The sequence below is a fragment of the Aethina tumida genome, chromosome 1, assembly GCF_024364675.1.
Source record: "Aethina tumida isolate Nest 87 chromosome 1, icAetTumi1.1, whole genome shotgun sequence".
Lineage (NCBI taxonomy): Eukaryota > Metazoa > Arthropoda > Insecta > Coleoptera > Nitidulidae > Aethina > Aethina tumida.
Window position 1 is genome coordinate 11,203,802 of NC_065435.1, and position 21,972 is coordinate 11,225,773.

The following is a 21,972-nucleotide window of genomic DNA, read 5'->3' on the forward strand; positions in this document are numbered from 1 at the left end:
GAAGATCAATCAGTGTCAGTGTCCTCAAATCAAAGAAAATAATATTAAATCCAACCGAATTTCTTCACTCGATAAGACCACGATAAACGAGAAAAAGTGAGCCGACTGGCCGGGCTCAACACTGTTCCGTACCATTTGTTGAACACATGTTTTCAAGTTTTCAGTGGTGGAAAATACGATAGTGTACATTTCAATGGACAAACTAAAGAATCGTTACCACGATAATTTTGCTGTGTCGGCGACGTGCGTAGTCTAAACTTGGAAGTGAAATACGTTCTTTTCGTTTAACAAGCACTTTTTTTGGATAAGACTAGCGCCTCCGAGCTAACGCCACTACAGCACGTTCAGACGGTCATACACACAGACCGACTGGTAAGTTTTTATCACTAGTGACGGTACCTAGAAAATATTCCAAATTTCTGGCACACGAAACTTATTTTAAAGTGGTTTTAAACAATCAATTCTCCACACAAATGTTAACAAGCACATTAAATTAATGGTAATTATTATAATTATTTAAAATCAAGTCTTTACCTGTTTGTTGTTTAATGGTTTTAATTATGTTTTTATGAAATTTCATAAACTGAAAGAACAACTGAGTAGAAGAGTGACTTACCTATTTTCAAGTAAAAGTTTTAAACAATCATAAAATTGAAAAAAGTGCAAGAAAGAATAGAAGAAATTGGGAAACAGGTCCAAAACTTGGTGGTTCCAAAAGTTGTCCCTCACAGATAATAAATATATGATGCATTTATATGTATGGATCTTTAATTGTATATAAAAGTAATAAATTGGAATAAATATGTCAAAGGTGACAAATGTGAGATAACTTCTCACAGATCTGTTATGTCATAAAGCAAATCATTTTTAGAAACCGACAAATTTTAATGGCTTTTTGAGGTCATCGATAAGAATAATTCACATATGAACAAAACTATTTGTTTTCTTATATTTACTTACTGTCGCATGTGTTCTTTTATAAAAACACAAGCATGTAATTTTAATTTAAATTAATTTGCGATAATTACACGCTAATATTTCAACACCTAAGAAATATGAACTTTGAAAAACCTTCGTAGCAATGAGCTTCCGGCATTGTCTTACTGTGGGATTCACAGAACACGATTTATGTAAATTTGTAGTAGAATGAAACCACATCGAAATTCATTAATCAATGAATGTATGAATTGTTAATTTTTACTATTAATTTTATTGTTAGTGACTATAATTGTATATTTGGTTTATCCACATATTCAAATTCATTGTTATTTAAACAGTTAATACTAATAATAAAATACTCGACTTATATTACTAAAATAGGTGATCATAATTTGGGAGCAATCAAAACACGTTCAATATTGAAGAGTACCTTTTTCTTTTAAAATGTGCAAATAATACGAAAAGCTTAATAGTTTACAAAATATTTACTGACGTAGAAAATAGGGCAAGAAAAGAACAATTTCTGAAATTTAAATTTGAGGTGACTGTATTTTCTTCAGGAGGGAAAAAAAGAAAAAATGTTATTTAGATTTTCTTCATTATTCGATCTGTTTTAATTTAATTTTATATTTCTCTAGTTTTATAAATAAAAATTTCCACAGAATATCTACTATAAAATATTATAAAAGGATTGTTTTTAAAATATCAGCAAATTACCTTTAAACAAAACATCTAAATTTGGACTTGTTTACATTATCATTTGAATTTTTATTATGCATAAATCTCTCATTTAAATAGTTATAAATTAAAAAGTAATTTACTTTCTTTGTTCATGATTTATTTGAGAAAATTTTAGTTATATTTAAACATTTTTGAATAAAATTATATATATTATTTTAAAGGTTCCCTATTTTCTTCCTACATTTTATTTTGAGGTCAAAAATGGTGTATTCAAGTGGTTTATGAGTTCAAAAATTAACTTAAAGCAACAGGGACAGAACGTCGTGTCCTCAAAGCATTTAGAGATGATGCTGAAAGTGATGAAGTCTGATAAAAGTGTCAAATAATGCATTGAAGATGAACAACGTCAAGGTCGTCCTGAAACCTGTTCCAACGAAGAAATTAAGCAAATTTCGTGCAATACTTAAAAATAGGCCAGTCATAAACTGAGATTAATCAACCATTAGAAAGAATCTTCATGTAATGAATTTAATCAAAAAGTTGGACAAATGGATTCCACATAAATTAAGTGAGGTTAGGCATTTGACAATTGTCAATTGCACGCAATGCAATTGAACCTTTAATTGATTGTATTGTTTCTTGGGTTGATTCCGACTATTCTCAACGATTTGGACAACGAGTTGAAGTTGGTAAACTTGATGGACTAGTACTTGATAAAACTTTTAACCCAAGAAAGTTTTTGATGAAAGTATGGTGAACTATGAGATGAATTTTACATATTAATTACCTCTCAAGAGGTCAAACGTTCAACCATTTGACCCACTTTATGAAAAACTCAAAAAGGAGTCAAAAAGCCAATAGAAAAGGCTTTCAGCTTCTTCATGACAAAGCAAGAGACTCAAAGAAAGTTTCAAATTGTTAAATTTGTAGTTTAACTCATCTACCACATAATTTGGATGTTTCTACATGTAACTATTACTTATTTTTGCGTTCCAACTTTTTACGTAGTTCTGAAGGGGGAGTCAAAACTGATGTTGATCTTTTCTTCAGTTCTAAGTACACAGTATTTTTTCTCGTGACAAATTTACTTGCATAAGGCAATAAATTGTTCACCAATTGAATTGAATTGAATAAAAATTATTTAAAATAAACGTTAAAAATGTAAATTACTATCTGCAATATCCAGACTTTTTTTTATTAATTTGACCTATAAGAAATTTATAAGTGCTTTTGTGCCGTTTATTGTATTGATCAAATCAAATTAATAAAAATGTCTTATTGAGAAGTCGTTTATTGCCATAATTAAGAATTAATTAAGTGCCACATCGACGAGTGAATCAAAAACCGTAAATTTCAACCATTTTACTCAATAAAAGCATTGATCACAAATTATGTGAGGCACATAAACGTTTAACCGAGACCGAAAACACATTTACAGCGTTATTAACTGACTTAAGACGCCGAAGCGCAGTGGAGAGCGGTCCACGATTAGTTCCAAAAATAACCTGACCGAGTCTGTCCCCAAGAGGCTGATGGTGCGCCACTGCATTAGGGCCTTAGTGGTACAATCAGAGAGACTCTCTGGTACAATGGTTCTGTTTCTCAGTTCAGTCGAGTACCTCGATACGGCAGCGGGTCCGTGTGCTTGCTTCGTTGTATAAGTATATATATATAAACCGTGTATATTTTAGTGTTTAAGCACCGCAAGCATTAAAATTGTGACTAGGGCATTACCCCCTTGGAAAAAAATAGGACCGGATACAAAATATAGTGTTTAGATAGTGGAGAGATTTTCGGTGTAAACATGTGCAACATCACGAATTTTTACAAGCCCTTCCGTCCACTGTGTCAAGTGAAAGCCCATTTCTTTTGTTGAATCGATTTTATAAGCGCACTTTTGCCATAGGTAAATACTTTATTTAATCGTTTTCGTAAGTTAACAACAGATTTGTTTAAACGTTAAATACGGGAAACGATCCAATTACTGGATTCAGCAAATTTACACCGTAACTAATCACTAGCCAATTCATGGTTTGTTCATTAATGCAATTTATCCGATTTGTTTACTAATGTTACCAACCAACTAAGGTACGTAAACTTATTAATTTGATTAATTGTTGAGATGCCGCCATGTGTTTTCGGTTGCCACTTTTAAATTTTCGTTGTCACAACAAATGGTTTAGTTGGCGCACTAAAATGTGCCCTTGTGGTACCACACCAAGAAAAAAATTCCATCCTCGTGACCCCTCCCCAACCAAATAAATTGAATCGATAGACTTATAAATCCAGACGCTGTTAAATATGCCGAATGTTGTCTGTCTGCAGGAAATATTAGCATCTAATAAAAATTTAATATAATAGTGATGTAATCAATGACATATCTAATAATGGATTCAGAATGCATATAATGCCGGAGTTGTAATTTGCTGCCATTCATATATGGAAACAAGTTTAATTTTATACGAAAAATCGAATTGTTGGACCGGTTTATCGACGAATATTTTGTAGAAAAATGGTACCGCAATACGAAAATCTCGTACCGAACGTTCGCAATTGATGTTTATTTTCGTTCGCTTTGTGCACATTTACAAAACACATTAAATTTTATGTTGCACTACCAGAGGCTTAACATTTACATCTGTGTTAAATAAATTATTTGAAATCAAGATGTTATTTATTTAAATTTATATTTTATGTTTATTTGTTTAAACGAAATTAAATTTTTAGTTAGCAGTACTTATTCTAACGTGGTACTACTTTGTTGGTTACACAATTCTATATAATGTTAACAAAGTACTGCTTAGTAAAATATGCACTTATATTTAATTTTATATATAAATTACTTAGATAATTTTTCATATGTGGTACTACTTTTTTGGTTCCACAATTTCATATAATACTGTTCTATAGAAGTATTATTTATTTAAATCTTCACTTTATATTTATTTTTATACATAAATTTAAACTTTTAATTAAGTGTTTTTTAACATGGTACTACTCTGTTGGTACCTCAATTTTATGTAATATTAAAATATTGTTTATTTAAATATGCACTTTGTATTTATTTTTTTATACGAATTTAGTCTTTTTATCATCCTTAGTACTACTTTTTTGGTTTCACAATTTCATATAATACTGCCCTAGACTTTATATTTACTGTTATACTAAATTTACTCTTTTAGTTACTTATTTTTTATGGGGTACTACTTTGTTGGTTCTTCAATTTCATATAATATTAAAACATTGTTTATTTAAATCTGCACTTTATATTTATTTTTTTACACAAATTAAGTCTTTTACTTAGATATTTTTTGTACAATTAGTACTACTTTGTTGGTTCTACAATTCCATATAAAACTGACAAAAGAAAGTATTATTTATTTCAATCTGCACTTTATATTTATTTTTCTTTTAGTTGCGTATTTTTTAAACATGGTACTACTTTGCTGGTTTTACAATTTTATATAATATTGGATATGTACAATATTATTCATTTAAATATTCACTTTACATTTATTTTTGTTCATTTAATATTTTATTTAGATATTTTTTCATACGTGGTACTACTTTTTTGGTTCCATAATTTATTATTTATTATTATTATTATTTATTTAAATCTGCACTTTATATTTATTTTTCCACATAAATTTAATTTTTAGTTGCGTATTTTATCGAACCTAGTACTACTTTGTGGGTTTCACAATTCTATATAATATTGGTCAATTTATTATTTAAATCTACGTTTATACTTATTTTTTACACAAATTTAATCTTTCAGTAGTTATATTTTGTATGTGGTACTGCATTTTATTTTTATTGTTCTACACAAATTATATTTTTTTCTTAAAAATTTGTTCGTACATGGTACTTCTTTTTTAATTCTACAATTCTATATAATATTCCCCAAAAAAAAAAATATTTATTTAAATCCGTATTTTATATTTATTTATCTACATAATTTTTCTTTCTCATCTTTTAGTTGTGTATTTTTTTGAACGTGGTACTACTTTGTTGGTTCTATAATTCCATATAATATTGACGAAGCAAAGTATTATTTATTTAAATTTTTTATATTTATTTTTCTACAAAAAATTTAATCTTTCAATTGGATATATTTTATTTTTTTTATTAAGTGGTACTACTTTTTTGGTTCCACAATGTCATTTAGTTCTAACGAAGTAAGGTATTATTTATTTAAGCCTGTAATACATATTTATTTTTACACACAAATTTAATCTTTCAATTGGATACTTTTTCATATGTGGTACTACCTTATTCTACTATATAATAATAATATTATTGGAACAAGGTATATTTTTATTTAAATATTTATATTTATTTTTCTATACAAATTTAATCGTACAGATATATATTTTTTCATACGCGGTACTACTTTGTTGGTATCTAATAATCATATACCTTTCCAATAAACACATTTTATAACCAATATGGGGATTTTCTAAATTTTTAAGTGTTTAAATTATGTTTTATTACTTCATTGGACACAATTTGATTCCATTTATATTTTTGGTGTTCAAATTGGTACTGTCTTTGGATGTTCTTAATACAAATATAACATTCAATTAGTGTTTAATGTGTCTGCAAATAAATGATATAATTGATTTTAATTTTAAACATCCTTGAAATGCCCATTCGATTATTTTCAACTCTATAAAATCACAGTTCATTTCAAGAACCACATTATTTTTTATTAATTGTCTATTACATAATGGCAATAAAATGAAAAACGAGAATTGTATATTTTATTCACTTACACTAGTGTGAAACAATTCTTTCATTATTCATTTTATCATCAATTCTTGACCCCACTAAATAATAAATAAAAAATGGCTTCCAATATGTCAGCTATTTTCCAGTAATTTATTATTTATTCATATAACCGAACAGGTACTTATTCTTTTCATGACAAAACCTTCAAAGCACCTCAAATCATAATTTCCAAAGGACTTGGTACATTGATCCCTTGTAAATCTGATCCTCGGTCCCCCAATAGTGAGTTTACAAACATAAAAACCTTTATCCACACACAATATTGTACAAAGAGAGTTGACCTCTCGGCATTTATCTTATGTACGGTCACATTATCTAAATCAATCCGAAACGGACTGGTGCTGTGAATAATCTCGATTGATTTTCCAAGAAGCCGAGTTCAATTAGGTATTTACCAGGAAATGCAAGTTTTAGTCCTACTAAGTACCTAACAAATAATTTAGCACCGGATTCGATTAAACGAGCCGCCTTATTTTATTATAGTTCTGTTTATGTATGACGTAATCGGAAGACAAACCATCACGGTTTATTTTAGATCACTTTTCGGTCAATTACAGTGTTTAATTGCAACGAACCATCAGTAGAATTTTTTACAACTGTTGCTAATTAATTCTGAGTTTATTTGTTTAATAAATACGGAGTGTTTGTATAACTAATTTATAACTTTGTACCATGTTTTGTGTCTAAGTTGAATGTAATTTTAACCATGGCTCATACACCATAACCGTTTGGTTTGGTTCGTAGTTTAGCCTCCACATAAATTTAAATTTAGATTTTCTAAAGACCAGACGTCTTGTTCGTTAATTAATGGTTGGTAGGTTTGCGACAGGAAGCTGCTTTGTAGTTGTTTTATGAATTCACAATGTAAAAATATGTTTATTTGTTGTTCCAGGACGTACCAAAAATTCGCCATGTATAGACAATCGTCTGGAATATGGTTCCTAATTTTCTTACAATTTATATTTTTAACAGAAAGTAAGTTGTTGGAGGTTTTATCAGAAATGTGGTACTAAATTTGGTTGTTTTCAGCAAGTCCACAGTTTCAGTATAGTGGAAACAGACAAAGATTTAGGGGTAACAAGGGTAAGTATCTCTGACACACTTAAAATAAGCACTGTTGCACAGACTAACGCAGTTCATTCTTAATTGATTTATTTATTGATATCTACTCAAATATTTCAGTAACTTATCTAATTAATTCTCATTAAATATTTGACTAGAATATCAATAGATTTTCGACAACACAACACGGAAATGTTCCACAGAACACACAACATGTTTGGCATAAATAAAAAATTATAATTTGTTTGATTAGCACCGGTAATACTTAGGGGTGATCAACCACCTCCACCAGATTTAGACCAGGATCTCGATGGTGAAATTCATCCATTCGCTGACGTACTCAAATATCATCTGCGCAATAATATTAATAAGGGTAAAAATTTCTAGTGACCACACACTCCCTAAGACGGTGAAGGATTACTAGAATGACTTGTATTCGTTTCGTGGAATGTATAACATGTTTTTGATTTTATTTTGGATTTCTCCCTGGTGGTCGGCTCTCTTAACCTCATAACACAACTGGACTTGTCGACGCAACAAACCGGCGTCGACAAGTTCAATTTTCGTTTCACGTTTGATGCCTTAACCACACTAACTTCACAAAGGCACAGGCATGACTACGCCCACACCTCAACCAAATCAGTTTCTAATACGGGATTTCATCATTAGGTGTGTATGAACCACGAAAGCCACACCCGTGCGAGCAAAGCTCATGTTACCCAGCCACTGGAAACCTGCTGATAGGCAGAGAAAAGCAGTTGTACGCCTCATCAACATGTGGTTTGGAGAAGCAAGAAAGATACTGCATAGTGTCCCACTTAGAGGACAGGAAGAAGTGCTTCTGGTGTGACTCCAGCGCCAGAGAAAGGCCCGGCTCCGTCAAGAGCCACAACATCAGCAACATAGTCTACAGAGTCTTCCCGGGGTAAGTATACTTCATGCCAGTAATTAAAATTGTTAACCTCATCACTCAAACAGAACCAACCAAAAAACCTGGTGGCAATCGGAGAATGGCAAGGAAAACGTGTACATCCAGTTGGACTTGGAAGCCGAGTTCCACTTCACCCACATGATAATAACGTTCAAAACGTTCAGGCCTGCGGCCATGTTGATCGAACGATCCGACGACTTCGGGAAGAACTGGCAAGTCTACCGGTACTTCGCCCACAATTGTACGGAAAGTTTCCCCGGCGTAAGACAAGGAGACCCAACCAACTTAACTGACGTGATCTGCGAAAGCCGTTACTCGGGGATAGACCCTCTGACGGACGGTGAAATCATCTACAAAGTCATCCCCCGTACCGTCTCAATCCTCAACCCCTACTCCGAACAAGTGCAAAGCTTGCTGAAAATGACCAACTTGCGTATCAACTTCACCAAGTTGCACACCTTGGGTGACGATTTGCTCGACAAAAGAGCGGAGATACAAGAGAAGTACTACTACGCGATCACCGACATGGTTGTGAGAGGTTCCTGCTCGTGTTACGGACACGCCAACAGATGCCTCCCGCTGCCCGGCATCAAACCTAAGGCGGACATGGTGCACGGAAGATGTGAGTGCACCCACAACACCAAAGGCAGAAACTGCGAGCAGTGCGAAGACTTCTTCAACGACCTTCCTTGGAGGCCGGCCATTGGAAAACAATCCAACGCCTGCAAAAGTATGTGCCATCACCATATTTAACTTGTGTAACTTGTTTTCTTTGTAGGATGTAACTGTAACAACCACGCGACGAGTTGCCATTACGACCCAGCTTTGTACGAAGCCACGGGTCAGGTAAGTGGAGGTGTTTGCGATGGTTGTGAACACAACACCATGGGGTCGAACTGTGAGCAGTGCAAACCCTTCTACTACAGAGACCCGACCAAGGACATACAAGATCCCGAAGTTTGCAGAGGTACAGTTCAAACACCTACTCAATAACGTGTGTAATTAACTAAATTTTCAGAGTGCGATTGTGATCCAAGAGGCTCCCTGGAAGGAGGTAGCTGCGACTCAATTACAGATACAGTCAATGGTCTGGTAGCCGGTAAATGTCACTGTAAGGCTAACGTGGAAGGTAGACGTTGTGATGGCTGCAAAAATGGATACTGGAACTTCACTGAAGCTAATCCAGAAGGATGTCAACCCTGTACCTGTAACACCTTGGGTACTGTTGACAATCAAGGCTGCAACGTTGATTACGGTACTTGTACTTGCAAACGTTACGTCACTGGCAGTAACTGTGACCAGTGTTTGCCGGAATATTGGGGACTATCGGAACAGGACTACGGTTGCTCACCATGTGATTGTGATATGGGTGGTTCTTACGACAATAACTGTGACGTTATTACCGGTCAATGTAGATGCAGAGACTTTATGACTGGCCGTACTTGTGACACCCCTGCTCAACAATACTACACGGTTAATTTAGACTTCTTACTATACGAAGCTGAGAACGCCCAATCCAATGGACAGGTACTAATCAGAGAACCCTTCCGTGATGGCCATCCGAACACCTGGACAGGAGAAGGTTTCAATAAAGTCACTGAAGGAAACTACATGGAGTTTGTTGTGGATGACATCAAAACATCAACAGATTACGATATTATCATCCGTTACGAACCATTGTTACCTGGTGCCTGGGAGGATGTTGATGTAACAATTCACAGACCTGATTACATAGATCCAAACGGCCCGTGTAAGGACTACGACCTCATTAATGACAAAAAACGTGTCGCCTTATTATCTGACCGAACGTCAATCAAAGTAGTACCGTCTTCTTGTCTAGAAGCAAACAAAGTTTATAAAGTCACCTTGGAATTCAGAAGATACAGCTTCGACAAAGAAACACCTTCAGCTTCTGTACTAATTGACTCAATTGTTTTGATTCCGTCAATTGATAAACTTCCCATCTTCCACGGGTCTGTTGCTGCTGAAGACAGGTTAGCTGAATACACCAGATATAACTGTGACGAACTGATGCACAACGCTTACCACACACAAATACCAGAGATTTGTAAAAAGTACCACGTCAGTATTGGAGCTTACTTCAATAATGGAGCTGCATGTAAGTTAATTAAATAACGTGGCTATTTGGATTTCAATCATTGGTTTAATTTAGCTTGTCAATGCGACCCCACTGGCTCAACAAGTAAGCTGTGCAACTCCACCGGAGGTTACTGCCAATGTAAACCCAACGTTGTTGGAAGGAAATGTGATAGATGTGCCCCTGGTACTTACGGCTTTGGGCCGGAAGGATGCAAAGGTAAATATTGTTGTCCTATATAAATATACAACTATATCTTTGCGTTGTAGCTTGTGATTGCAACAGCATTGGCTCCTTGGACAACTTCTGTAATGTAACAACTGGCCAATGTAAATGCAGAGCCAACACGTACGGCAGGGAATGCGACCAATGTCGCACAGGGTTCTGGAACTTCCCCAACTGTCAAAGATGTGACTGTAACGGTCATGCGGATATTTGTGACGCCCGTACCGGCGCTTGCATCAGTTGTAGAGATAGTACAGAAGGTCACTATTGTGAGAAATGTGTTAAAACGTTCTACGGTGACCCTAGGATTGGTGTGGACATACCCTGCAGACCTTGCCCATGTCCAGGCAGCCCAGGCTCCAATCATTCGTACGCAGACAATTGCTCGCTAGACCCCTACTCCAAAGATGTCATTTGCGACTGCAAGGAAGGATACGCTGGTCTGCATTGTGACGTTTGTTCCGACAACTATTTTGGAAATCCGGAGGTGCCCGGCGGTTCTTGTCAACCGTGCGACTGCAGCGGCAAAATTAATTACCTCACTCCAGGAAATTGTGACCCGCACACCGGCAAATGTAAGAACTGTCTTGACGACACCACCGGTGACCACTGCGAAGTTTGTAGACCTGGTTTCTTTAGATACGGGCCCGACGAACGGTGTCAACGTAAGGAGCCATTCAACTTGATTAACCTAACCGCCTAACCAATTTCTTTGTAGCTTGTCAGTGCTTCATTCTTGGATCCAACGCCACAGCAGGTGCTTGCAATCCAGAAGGTGGACAATGTAACTGCTATCCCAACGTTGCGGGAATCACCTGTGACGAATGTATCGAGTTCCACTGGAAGATTGCCAGTGGTGAGGGTTGCGAACCCTGCGACTGTGACCCACAAGGTTCTCTTAGTCCGCAATGTAACGAATTTGATGGTCAGTGCGAATGTGCTCGTGGTTTTGGAGGTAGACAATGTAATGAATGTATGAGGAATTTCTATGGTGATCCACGACAAGAATGCAAACGTAAGGACAAACTATTATACATCAGAACTATTTAATTAGATAATGTGGATTTTAGCATGTGACTGTGACCCCTATGGTTCAAAAACAAGTCAGTGTGACATGGTTACTGGCGCCTGCGTCTGTAAACCTGGCATCGGTGGATATAGATGCGATGTATGTGCCAGAGGATACATTGGTGACTCACCTAATTGCCAACCATGCGGTGAATGCTTCGACAACTGGGATAGAATTTTGGGAGAAGTCAGAAGTATGTTTTTATCTTCTTAATTGTTACGAAAATTCAAACGTCAAATTGTTTTTAGATAACACCTTGGACATCATTGAAAGAGCTGGGGACATTAAGAAGGTTGGAGCCACTGGTGCTTACACGAAAGAGTTTGAAGACATGCAAAACCAACTGGACGAAGCTGAACAGTTACTCAATAACACTGATGACATTAACGTAGAAGGAATCGAGCAAGAATTGCTGAAGCTGAGAAATCAAATCAACCAAACTGAGTACGGTAAACTGAAGGATGTTGAAGAACTTCTAGACAACACAAAAGAAAATCAGATCTCCACAACCTTGAAGCTGGAAAGACTAAACTTGAAGATGATAGACTTACAAACTAAAACAAAGGAGTTGGAAGAAAACGGCACTCAATTGCAAGAAGCCAATGTAAGAGGAGCCCTGAATTTGATCAAGAGTGCAAAGAACAAAGCTGATGCTGCTGCAAACAAAGCTCAACACACACTGGTAAAATTGATCGCCAAACCACCCTTCAACATTATTTGATTGACTTATTTTCAGGAAACAATCAAAGAAGCAGACGTAGGATGTAAAGCTACAGAGAACCACTTAAATACAACTGAAAAGTTTTACAAACAGCAACTGGAGACCAATAAAAATGCACTGAATTCCATTGTAGATAAAATTAACAGCTTAAACGACCAAATTCCCGAATTAAACCATCTTGTTTGTGACGGAAGTGAGTTTCCTTGTGATGAAATATGTGGCGGTGCTGGATGTGGAAGTTGCGGCAATCAGTTCTCCTGCGAAAACGGTGCCAAACAACTTGCTGAAACGGCAGTTAGCATTGCCAATAATACTGAAACGACGTTAAGAAACAAGGAGTCAGAAGCTAATGAGTTTATTAGGAATATTTCTCACATTAATACGCAAAAAACAAGAGATTTATCTCAGGAAGTATTCGATAAAATAAGAGGAAATTTAATTTCGACCAATGACACCTTGAATAACGCCACTGAGTTGCTGAACGATATGAAGGAGTTCTTGGGACAAAACCATACACAACCTGAAGAGTTGAACGAGATTATTGATCAAGTAATTGGAAGTTTTTGTTGATTTACAACAGGTCTATAACTTTATTGTTTGCAGATCTTGGATACTGAAATGAAGTACAACAGGAGTGAGGTTGAGAAATTGGCGCAACAAATCAAGGAATCGGTGGACCGTTTAGCAAACACCGACAAAATTATTGAGGCCACCAAACACGACTTACAAAAAGTGAACCAATTAAAGATGCAAGCTCTGGAAAGAAAGTAATACACGTTAGGTTTAAAGTTGTTTAGGTGTTAACTGAGTGCATTAATTTCAGGGAGCAATCGCAGAAGCTTCTCAACGAAGCCGAGGAAATAAAAACTTCGTTGAATATAACGAATGAAAAACAGAAGGAGGCCTCTGATGCTATTGACACTGCTTGGAGGGACTACGAACAAGTTGAATCCAGATTATACGAGGTACAAATTAATTAAACTTCATTGATTCCATTATAATTTGTTTGTTTATAGATTGGAAACAAGACGCAAGAAGCTCAGGTCACCACATCGGAAATCAGCAACCATATTCACGAGATGAAGCAGAAACTGAACGAGCTTCAAGCCAATACGACCAACAATGGCATATATGCCGACAAAATAATGGAAGAGTCCGTTAATATAATGAAAAATGCCGAAAAAACTCAAGACGACTTCAACCAGTTGAAGGATAAATACAATAATGCGAAGGACCAACTTCACCAGGACTTGAATCGTGTCAAATTATCCAAGGAACGGTCCAAGGAATTGATAACGAAAGCTTTTGCTTTGGGAGACAAGGTCACAAAGACTCTTGAGGACATTCAAAAGCTCGAAAATAGTTCGAGGGACGACTTATTAAGTGTCCTCGAAAATAAATTAAATGGACTAATATTAAACATGAATAGATACACTAACGAACTCCAAGGAAAGGTGGATTATTATAAGCAGTGTACGTAATTTTGTAAATAGCAACTTGCAATAAATAACTGTATTTCAGTTTTAAAGAGATTTTTTATTAATTTTTTAAATAAGTTATACTATTAACATTATTTTAATTGAATATTTTTTTAATATCTATACCAATGTGTAATCACTGCCTATTACATTAAGCTATGGATGTATTTATTGAGTGAGAAAATAAAACAATAACTTAGTTGACTGATATTTTATTTGCCAAAAACTAAATACTTAATTTACTTAATTAATTTTTACATATTGTAAAATTAATTGTGGTAAAACACATTTTTCCTTAACTTCTTTATTTAGAAACCACAGTTGGATAATTCAGTATTCATAATACAATAAAGGGGAATCAGGGAAGGATAAATAAAAGACAATTCGTTCAGATTCGACTGTTTATTAGTTATTAAAAAAAACACTTAATACGTTTCAGTAAATTAAATTAATATCAGTAGTATGAGATTTCTAACATATTTACACTGGACTAGAACATGTTGCTCTCTTAAAATTTAAAACATTAGTGACGATAAAATTTATATACACGTGTAGAATTTGGAAACATACAACTACAGAGTTGCTGCCTTAACATTAAGAGAGCTAGAAACAAAGGCAAAATTAATGTACTTGAACAGCTGCAAACTCTAATACAGTCAATTTGTATAGAATCAACCTAGCTACCAGTTAAATAAAAAACAAAAACACTTAAAACGGAATGCCTGTGATAAATGCAACACATTTTTGATTCGATTCTCACTTATTAATTAAATTTACGTTGATTCTTTTTTAATCACACACCTTAAACCACACCTGGGACATTAATTTTGCCTTTTACATATGAAATTAAAAATATTAAGTGTACACAGTGGGCGAAAAAATTAAGACAGCCATAGTTATTATATTTGGTAACACTTATAAATGGTGAAAATGTATTTGGTTATTTGCTAACTTTATAAACGACACATACTATTCATTAGTTACCAGTGTCCATTTATAAATTTAATGAACTGATTGCATCAGTATCATACAATGCCTACGTTATATATTTATAAATTAAGTGACTTACAATATAAATTATGAATAGTGCTTTTTGAAGAAATTTTAATCCTAGATATTGTCTTAATTGTCCAATTATTTTATACCCAATCGTAACTTCAGCCAAGAGTATTAATTAAATCGCAAGAAATGATATGTACAGCAAAAACGACATTATCCATACAAAAATAAGACTTGAATTTTTTGCCAACGTTTTATTTACATAAAATTTAGCCACATCTAACAGTAGGTTACAGTAGAACCTACGCAGACCGAATCCATCTCGAGTGAACGTAAATTCATTACACCCGACTGAAGATAGTACAACAAAAGACTAGAAATCAAAGTCTTTTTTTTATAATAATAACTTGCAAATAGTACGAGAATTTTATAAAATTAGCGGTTATTTTTTTTTTTTGGACATGCACAAAGTTAAAATTTGTTTTTAAAACAACGGATTATATATATTGTGGACGAAAAGTGTCCATTATTTACACCTCAGTGGACTTAACGGTAGTATTGCTTTGTTGTTTTTTATTGAATAAACCCCCCAAAAAGCCTTGGTGATTATGAAGCCCAGGTTTGACCTTGTTTGCTAATTTGTCAGACCTAGAGCAGGTGCTAGCCGATGTAGATTGGAATGATACAGACATACCACTATCCAAGGATCCCACACTACCTCGACGTTGTGCTTTTTCTCCTGCAACTACATTGTCGTGAATCTACAGTGAAAAGCTCGCCGCATTCATTACACTTACATTGTTCGTGGATGTCCAACAATGAGTTGCTTAGTGCGGATCGCTTTATGTCGTGCGGCACTTCTTCAACGCATACATTGTTTGCGCTGATGGCCGGATTCTGAGAGTACGGACATTGGCAGGGGCAGACCTCCACGTCGGCCACGCCGCTGTCACGATTCTCTGTTCCTGTAACAAAAATTGTCAATCAGTAACAAATACTTTTTTATACACAAATATTATACTAACAGAATTTAAGAAATTAATATAGTGGTCATTATTATAGCAACCTTTTAAAATGTTAAATATTTCACACATAACTCTTTTATTTAATGTCAACTGTTATAATAATATACTATTGTTGTTTTATACTACCATATTCTTATACTTTAAAATGTTACATATATTTTTCTGAATTGAGCTGAACATAAATATAGCAACTTGAATTTTGAAATTAATGATTAAATCTGTGTTATTTAATTTAACATTAACACTTTGTATAATATCCTTTTTGTTTTATAATTTTGGCCCATTTTCCGTGGCATAGACTGTTCCTTCAAGCTTATTGATTTGCTGTGATGAGTTAATTTAAATTTGTAAAATGTTTATGTCGAATTTGGTTATAAACGTGACCCCCATGTTTTTTATAGGGTTGATGTCTGGATGGGCAAGACAAAACATCGATGTTTTGATCTTTTAACCAGTCCGTCACAATGTTGGATTTGTTTGGGATAGTTTTCATGTTGAAACACATTTATTTATTCAATATATGGAAGCAAATTGTTATTTAATATATCCCTGTACATAAATTAGTCTAAGGGGACCTACTTCAGACGAGAATTGAAGGATTTTTTCTTGTTGGTTTGGGGTCAAACGAATCCCCATCCACTAACCATATTCTCACAGTCCTTGAACTAATTTCAGCAAGTCCTATTTGCTCCAAATTGGATCCAATCTCAGTTGATGATAAGATTATATTGTTTTTTGACATTCGAATTATCCAGTTATCAATTTTCTTTCAAGTTTTTCGAACTCGATGCAATTAGTATACTTATACCTTTAATATATTTTAATAAATTGCTATAATTATGGCCACAATTGTACTTTTTATTTATATTTCTTTAATTAAATTTAAGTCAATAAATTTTTGAACATATTCCTTTAAATAAAATAACATAATTTGCCTTTTAAATAAGTAATAAACAAATAAATAATAAAAATAAATTTATAAATGATTTTTAAAACAACATAAACACAATTTAACAGTAAACAAATATAATAAATGAAAAAAGGAATATTGCCATTTTATTTTTAAAAAAAAAGTTATATAAAAATATCTTAAATTAGGGATTTTTAAATTCCATATATTCCATTTTTTTTAAGTGAATATGAATAATTTAATAAGGAATGAACAAATACAGAACAAAAAAATAAAAATTAATTATTTACAAATGATATTTTATTGAAAATATATAAATACATTTATGATAAATTAATAGAAGTATAAAAAACAACAAATATCACAGAAAGGTCACCAGAGTAAAAAATAATGAGAAATTATCAAAATTTAACTTAAAAAAAATAGTATTCGTGAATTTCTAAAGAATTTTGCTAAAACAAACTTCATTATCTGGCTAAAAACATTAAATAATATACATAATAAATTAAAATAAGCTAAATTGAGCAAAGATTGAAATAAAAGGAGACATTAATAAATAACAAACACGATATGGCAAAGTTTAAAACACGTAAGCAAGACATGAATATATAGAAAAAATAAGATATGACAATACTCAAATATTTAATATTTAAAAAGCAAATTTAAAATACGCTTTCAGGAATTTCTATTACAGGATACAGCAACCAGAGTTTTGGCTTACCTGTTCTGTTCCCTCTGTTCGACTTCTGCCTTTCCAATTCGGCTTCGATTCTCAAATTCTCCATTTCGTCCATTTCACTGACGGCCTCCTTCAAATCTTCGGCGAACTTGCACCTGTCGTGTTCGTTTCTGGCATTAAATGTAACTAGAACTTTTTGATCTACGCGTTGACTAAGTTGTATGCCGTATTGGTAGTCTAAAAAAGAAAAAGGCAATTAAAGATCCATCCACGTAGAGCCCTTAAGTAAGTAAATATATTGGGGCAAAGTACAAGTGAGGTACTTACGTGCAGCTTCAAACAGGGTGACCACCATCCCGCACAGTGGATAACTATTTCTAAAGGAATACGTAACTGAAGACTTCTTTTTGCTGAGTATTTTAGTGATAACAAGCAGATCGTTAAACAAGAAAACTTCTCTTTGGTGTACGCCGGGCCGTTCCTTCTTGTGTATGTCGGGAATCTCGTACAGCCTGCAGTAGCAGACCAATCTCCTGTGCGGCAGAGCCATGTTGGGCTTCTTGCCGACGATCGTGGCTTGCACCTTCATCACCTGCGTGACGTGATCCGAGCCGGGTTTGAATTCATTTGCCTTAACTCTATCGTAAATTCCAGTCAACATATCACTGTCAATGTCGTGACAATCATCAATTCCTCTTAAATTCTTAATGAAGTCGTCCAATCTCATCCTCCTCTCCGGCTTGATGTTCGGAGTGTGCAAATCGGTGTTCAGCATTATTATGGCAAAAGCCAACACGAACACCTGCAAAAAACCATTAACGTTAATTAGTTTCAACGATTGTGGACGTGGTGCAGGACTTACCGTATCCGGGGATCGAAGCCTGGCCACGATGTCGACGTTGCACTGGCAGTACCGTTGCGAGAACACCTCCATGAGCCGTTCGATCTTTTGAGCCTCTCCCGGCATGCGGAAGTGTTGTTGGAACTTCCTGAGGGCGACGTCGACCTGCATGCCGGACAAGTCCAGCTCGGCGGCGAAGCACTCTAACACAGCCATGCAAAACGGATTCTGGAGGTTGCCCAGATATTCCCCGATCATCTGCTTGCTCAAGCCCTTCCTGGAGATCAAGAACCTGGCGACGCCCTGGGGCGAGTTCTCCAAGAACCCTCTGCGGATCAGATACGCGATTCCCTTCTCCGGCTTCTTGTTGAACAGGTTCAAGCCGACGCGGTACTGTCTTTTCCTAATCGTCTCGGAGATTTTGTAGCTGGTGGGCGCCTGTTGGTCGGGCGGCCGCTCTAACGTGTACGTGGATGAGCTGGTGTTGGATATATTGCCCAGGCTGGCCTCCAGACTGGGTTCCGCGTACTCGGACAAGTTGTTGCCCTTCCTTTTCCACACCGGCGAGCCGGAGAACTCCTGTATTCTGTCGGTGGAGATGCTGCTGTCGCTGCCTGAACTCTGAACGCTGGACAAGGAACCGTTCTCGTTGTTCCTGCTGAGCCCGTTCGACTTTTGGTGGCGTTGTTCGATCGATCTGGATGAAATACTGGAGGTCCTCTTTGGTACTTCGGGTGGAACTTTACGACTACTTATGCTATTTCTTGACCTCATGTATCCATTTGACGAGGTGGTTGGCGTGCTGCACGAGCTCGGACTAGCTGTGATTTGGGTGTTGATCGAATCGGACTTGTTATCGGGAGCTGAGTAGTAGTGCTGCAGGGAGGAGGAGGACGAGTAGTTCTCCCAGCAGATGGTCGGAGTGCCGGACTGGCTGCGGGGCATCGGCATCGTGTCGATGTTCCTCCGTTCGCGTAGGGACATCGAACGTACCGGCAGGGCCCGGCAGTCGTGGCCCTCGAAGTTCCTCATGTACTCGCCGGAGCACTGCTGATCCTGTTCGATGGGGCCCTTGCACTCCTCGTTAGCTGCCGGGATTCGGCGGCTGATGCGTTTCTCCGCCTTGGCCATCGCTGTTATGGCTGCGAACTTCTTGAGCAGCGTGTACCGCCTGAACGCCCTCTGGATGGTGAGGGCCGCATCCCTCGCCCTGACGCCTCCATACTTCCGTTCCAGCACTTCGATTTGCTTGTCCAGGATGTCTTGTGATAATTCGTACCTGCTTGAAGAAGATTTACTATTAAAATTGCTTGTAATAATATACTCAGTGACCTACAAAACAGAACACATAGAACCAGTGGTCAGATTTTATTGATTCTTTGACTGATAATGATGATGGGGTACCACATTTTATGCTACCTCTATTTAACGCTTAACATCCCCAAAATTTATTAAGGTAGGGTTGAATTTCAAGTTCCTGCTTAAGAAACCAATACGTGTTCAATTGGTAATAAGTCTGGAGACATTGCTGGTCATGACAAAAAATTCACATAGAAATTTTGGAAACACTCCAAAGTAACTGAGCTGTTAAATTACCTCTAACGAATATTGAAGGAATGAAAAAAATATCAGGTATCACAAAAACTCTTCAATAAATCACATTCAAAATCTAATCACTTTTAGTCTTCAAATGGAGGAGTTTACACTCTAAATTTATTTAAAATTGATCCACTGGATGAATTCTATTTTCTGTGTCACTGATACACGTGCGCTATAACGGTACTGATGCGTCAATCAGTCTTCTAAGCTGAATCAATATATCCAAATAATATTATCAATTTTTTAGATATGATTCATGTTTAAACGTAATCGATAAACATATTTATCGTGTTTTCATCTAACTAACTCAATATTTGAAAAAACACGAGGTGGTTCCTTACGTCGTTTGTACTCTGGATCTCTTGAGTATGTCCCCGTTCCTCAGCGAGCCCTTCTTGTGCAGCGGCGGAGCGGATACGGATACGTAGCCGGAATTGTTGGGCGACGGTCGGCAGTAGATGGGACTCGGGGCCGGCGTACTGTAATTTTGGGCCTGCACGAAGTTAGGTGCCTGGATGTAAGTCTGCTCCTGTATGTGGTCCGTCGATCCCATCGAATTCACAATCTGGGACCGCTCCATTTTCGGTGGGAAACTGCAACAAAACAACTTCGATAACAACACGAGCCACATCGAGGTGTATGACTGACATCATTACAAGGTACTGACTAGCATATTGCTGTCGTAGACGAATTTTCTTGCAGATGCGGTACTATATACTTTTGACAGACAATATGCACGTGATAACGACTTTGTAACCGGATATCAATCCAGTTTTTTTTAAGGTGATAAGGAAATGAACACCAGATTACTCCCCCTTGTAATCTACTCAGTAATCAGTATGAAAATCTCGCATGCAACAAATCTGTTTTTTACACCTGACCTTGCGATAAACAAACGCCCCTGGATCAAAAATCACAGGCACACAACAGAAATACAGAAAATGCGACGGCACCAGCAATGGGACCGTTTTAATTGTAAATCGGGGCCATCTGGCCATTGAAAAACCTCGGAAACTTCGAAAGGTAGATTATTGAAACTATTGTGTACCTGTATAGGACCCAGTTTCTTTTCAGTTCGTACTCGGCTGACACACAAATTCAATACGATTTTGACGGTCCGTTGATTTTCATTACCATTTTAAGACGCCATCGAATTTGCCATGTTTAAAATGTGTAGTACCGCTTTTTGTTATTGTGTTATTAAAGGCGTATATAAAAAATAGTATTCGTTTTTATTTGTGTACGTAAAACGTCTGGAAAAGCTTATGTAGTATGGTGAATTTCCAGTGGAACACATTATAACAACAAATTAAAATAAACAATCATACGCTGTTTAATGTGCAGATTTTCTATTTTAGTTCAATGTGTTTTCTACTGGTAAAATCTAATTAAATAACTGTTATAGACTAATTAATACAGACGAAAGTTTAATTAATTTGTTTTTCGTGAATAATTAAACTTATTATTAATTGCAAGCTTATCTATATAATAAAAATATCATATTTTTGGATAATGTTGAAATAATTTTATTTTAAGCAATTATCAAAGCCATAATTAAACCAGTAATTGACAAGAGAAACTGAATTATTTTATAAGAAAATTATTATATTTCCTGTGCCTAAAGAACTATATTTCTACTTTATATTCAATTTTTTTTTGAAGCAATTATTAAATCAGTATTTAATAAGAGAAATTTATAAGAAAATTATTATATTTTTTGTGGCCAAAGAAGTCATCAGTATAGTTTTAGGTAATGTCCAATTAATTTAATTTGAAGCAATGATCAAAGCTACAATTAAATTAGTAATTGACAAAAAATGAAAAATTAACTGTTTATACAAAAATTATTTCTTTTCTTGTACGCAAAAAATAATCCATCAGTGTCTTTTTATATAATGTTCAAGTAATTTAATTTGAAGCAATT

General features: G+C 35.4%; 2 protein-coding genes across 9 annotated transcripts in view; one reads left to right on the plus strand and one right to left on the minus strand.

The window, feature by feature from the left end:
- On the plus strand, positions 1-14,199 carry LOC109608806 (laminin subunit beta-1). 3 transcript variants are annotated; one of them, XM_049961084.1, is made up of 17 exons: positions 1-372; positions 7,304-7,386; positions 7,441-7,494; positions 7,727-7,846; positions 8,143-8,398; positions 8,452-9,134; positions 9,183-9,371; positions 9,423-10,523; positions 10,578-10,721; positions 10,772-11,392; positions 11,446-11,742; positions 11,798-11,989; positions 12,045-12,478; positions 12,533-13,066; positions 13,121-13,284; positions 13,341-13,482; positions 13,534-14,199. In XM_049961084.1, the coding sequence occupies exons 2-17, from the start codon at positions 7,323-7,325 to the stop codon at positions 13,996-13,998; spliced, it is 5,460 nt and encodes a 1,819-aa protein (XP_049817041.1). In that variant the 5' UTR covers positions 1-372; positions 7,304-7,322; the 3' UTR covers positions 13,999-14,199. The 3 variants fall into 3 exon arrangements, with proteins under 3 accessions (XP_049817041.1, XP_049817040.1, XP_019880916.2); XM_049961083.1 differs by lacking the exon at positions 1-372 and adding an exon at positions 3,250-3,526; XM_020025357.2 differs by lacking the exons at positions 1-372; positions 7,727-7,846 and adding an exon at positions 3,251-3,526.
- Positions 14,200-14,382: 183 nt separating this feature from the next.
- Positions 14,383-21,972, minus strand: part of LOC109608805 (IQ motif and SEC7 domain-containing protein 1) — a 63,571-nt gene continuing 55,981 nt past the window's right edge. For 3 of the 6 annotated variants that reach the window (XM_020025355.2, XM_020025353.2, XM_049961087.1), the window contains 6 exons: positions 20,390-20,641; positions 18,471-19,731; positions 17,936-18,410; positions 17,651-17,845; positions 15,792-15,959; positions 14,383-15,739 (listed from right to left, as the gene is read on the minus strand). In XM_020025355.2, coding sequence (XP_019880914.1) covers positions 15,525-15,739; positions 15,792-15,959; positions 17,651-17,845; positions 17,936-18,410; positions 18,471-19,731; positions 20,390-20,641 — 2,566 coding nt within the window. In that variant the 3' untranslated portion in view covers positions 14,383-15,524. The remainder of the gene's footprint in view (positions 15,740-15,791; positions 15,960-17,650; positions 17,846-17,935; positions 18,411-18,470; positions 19,732-20,389; positions 20,642-21,972) is intronic. The other 3 variants (XM_049961086.1, XM_020025354.2, XM_049961088.1) reach the window with 2 other exon arrangements.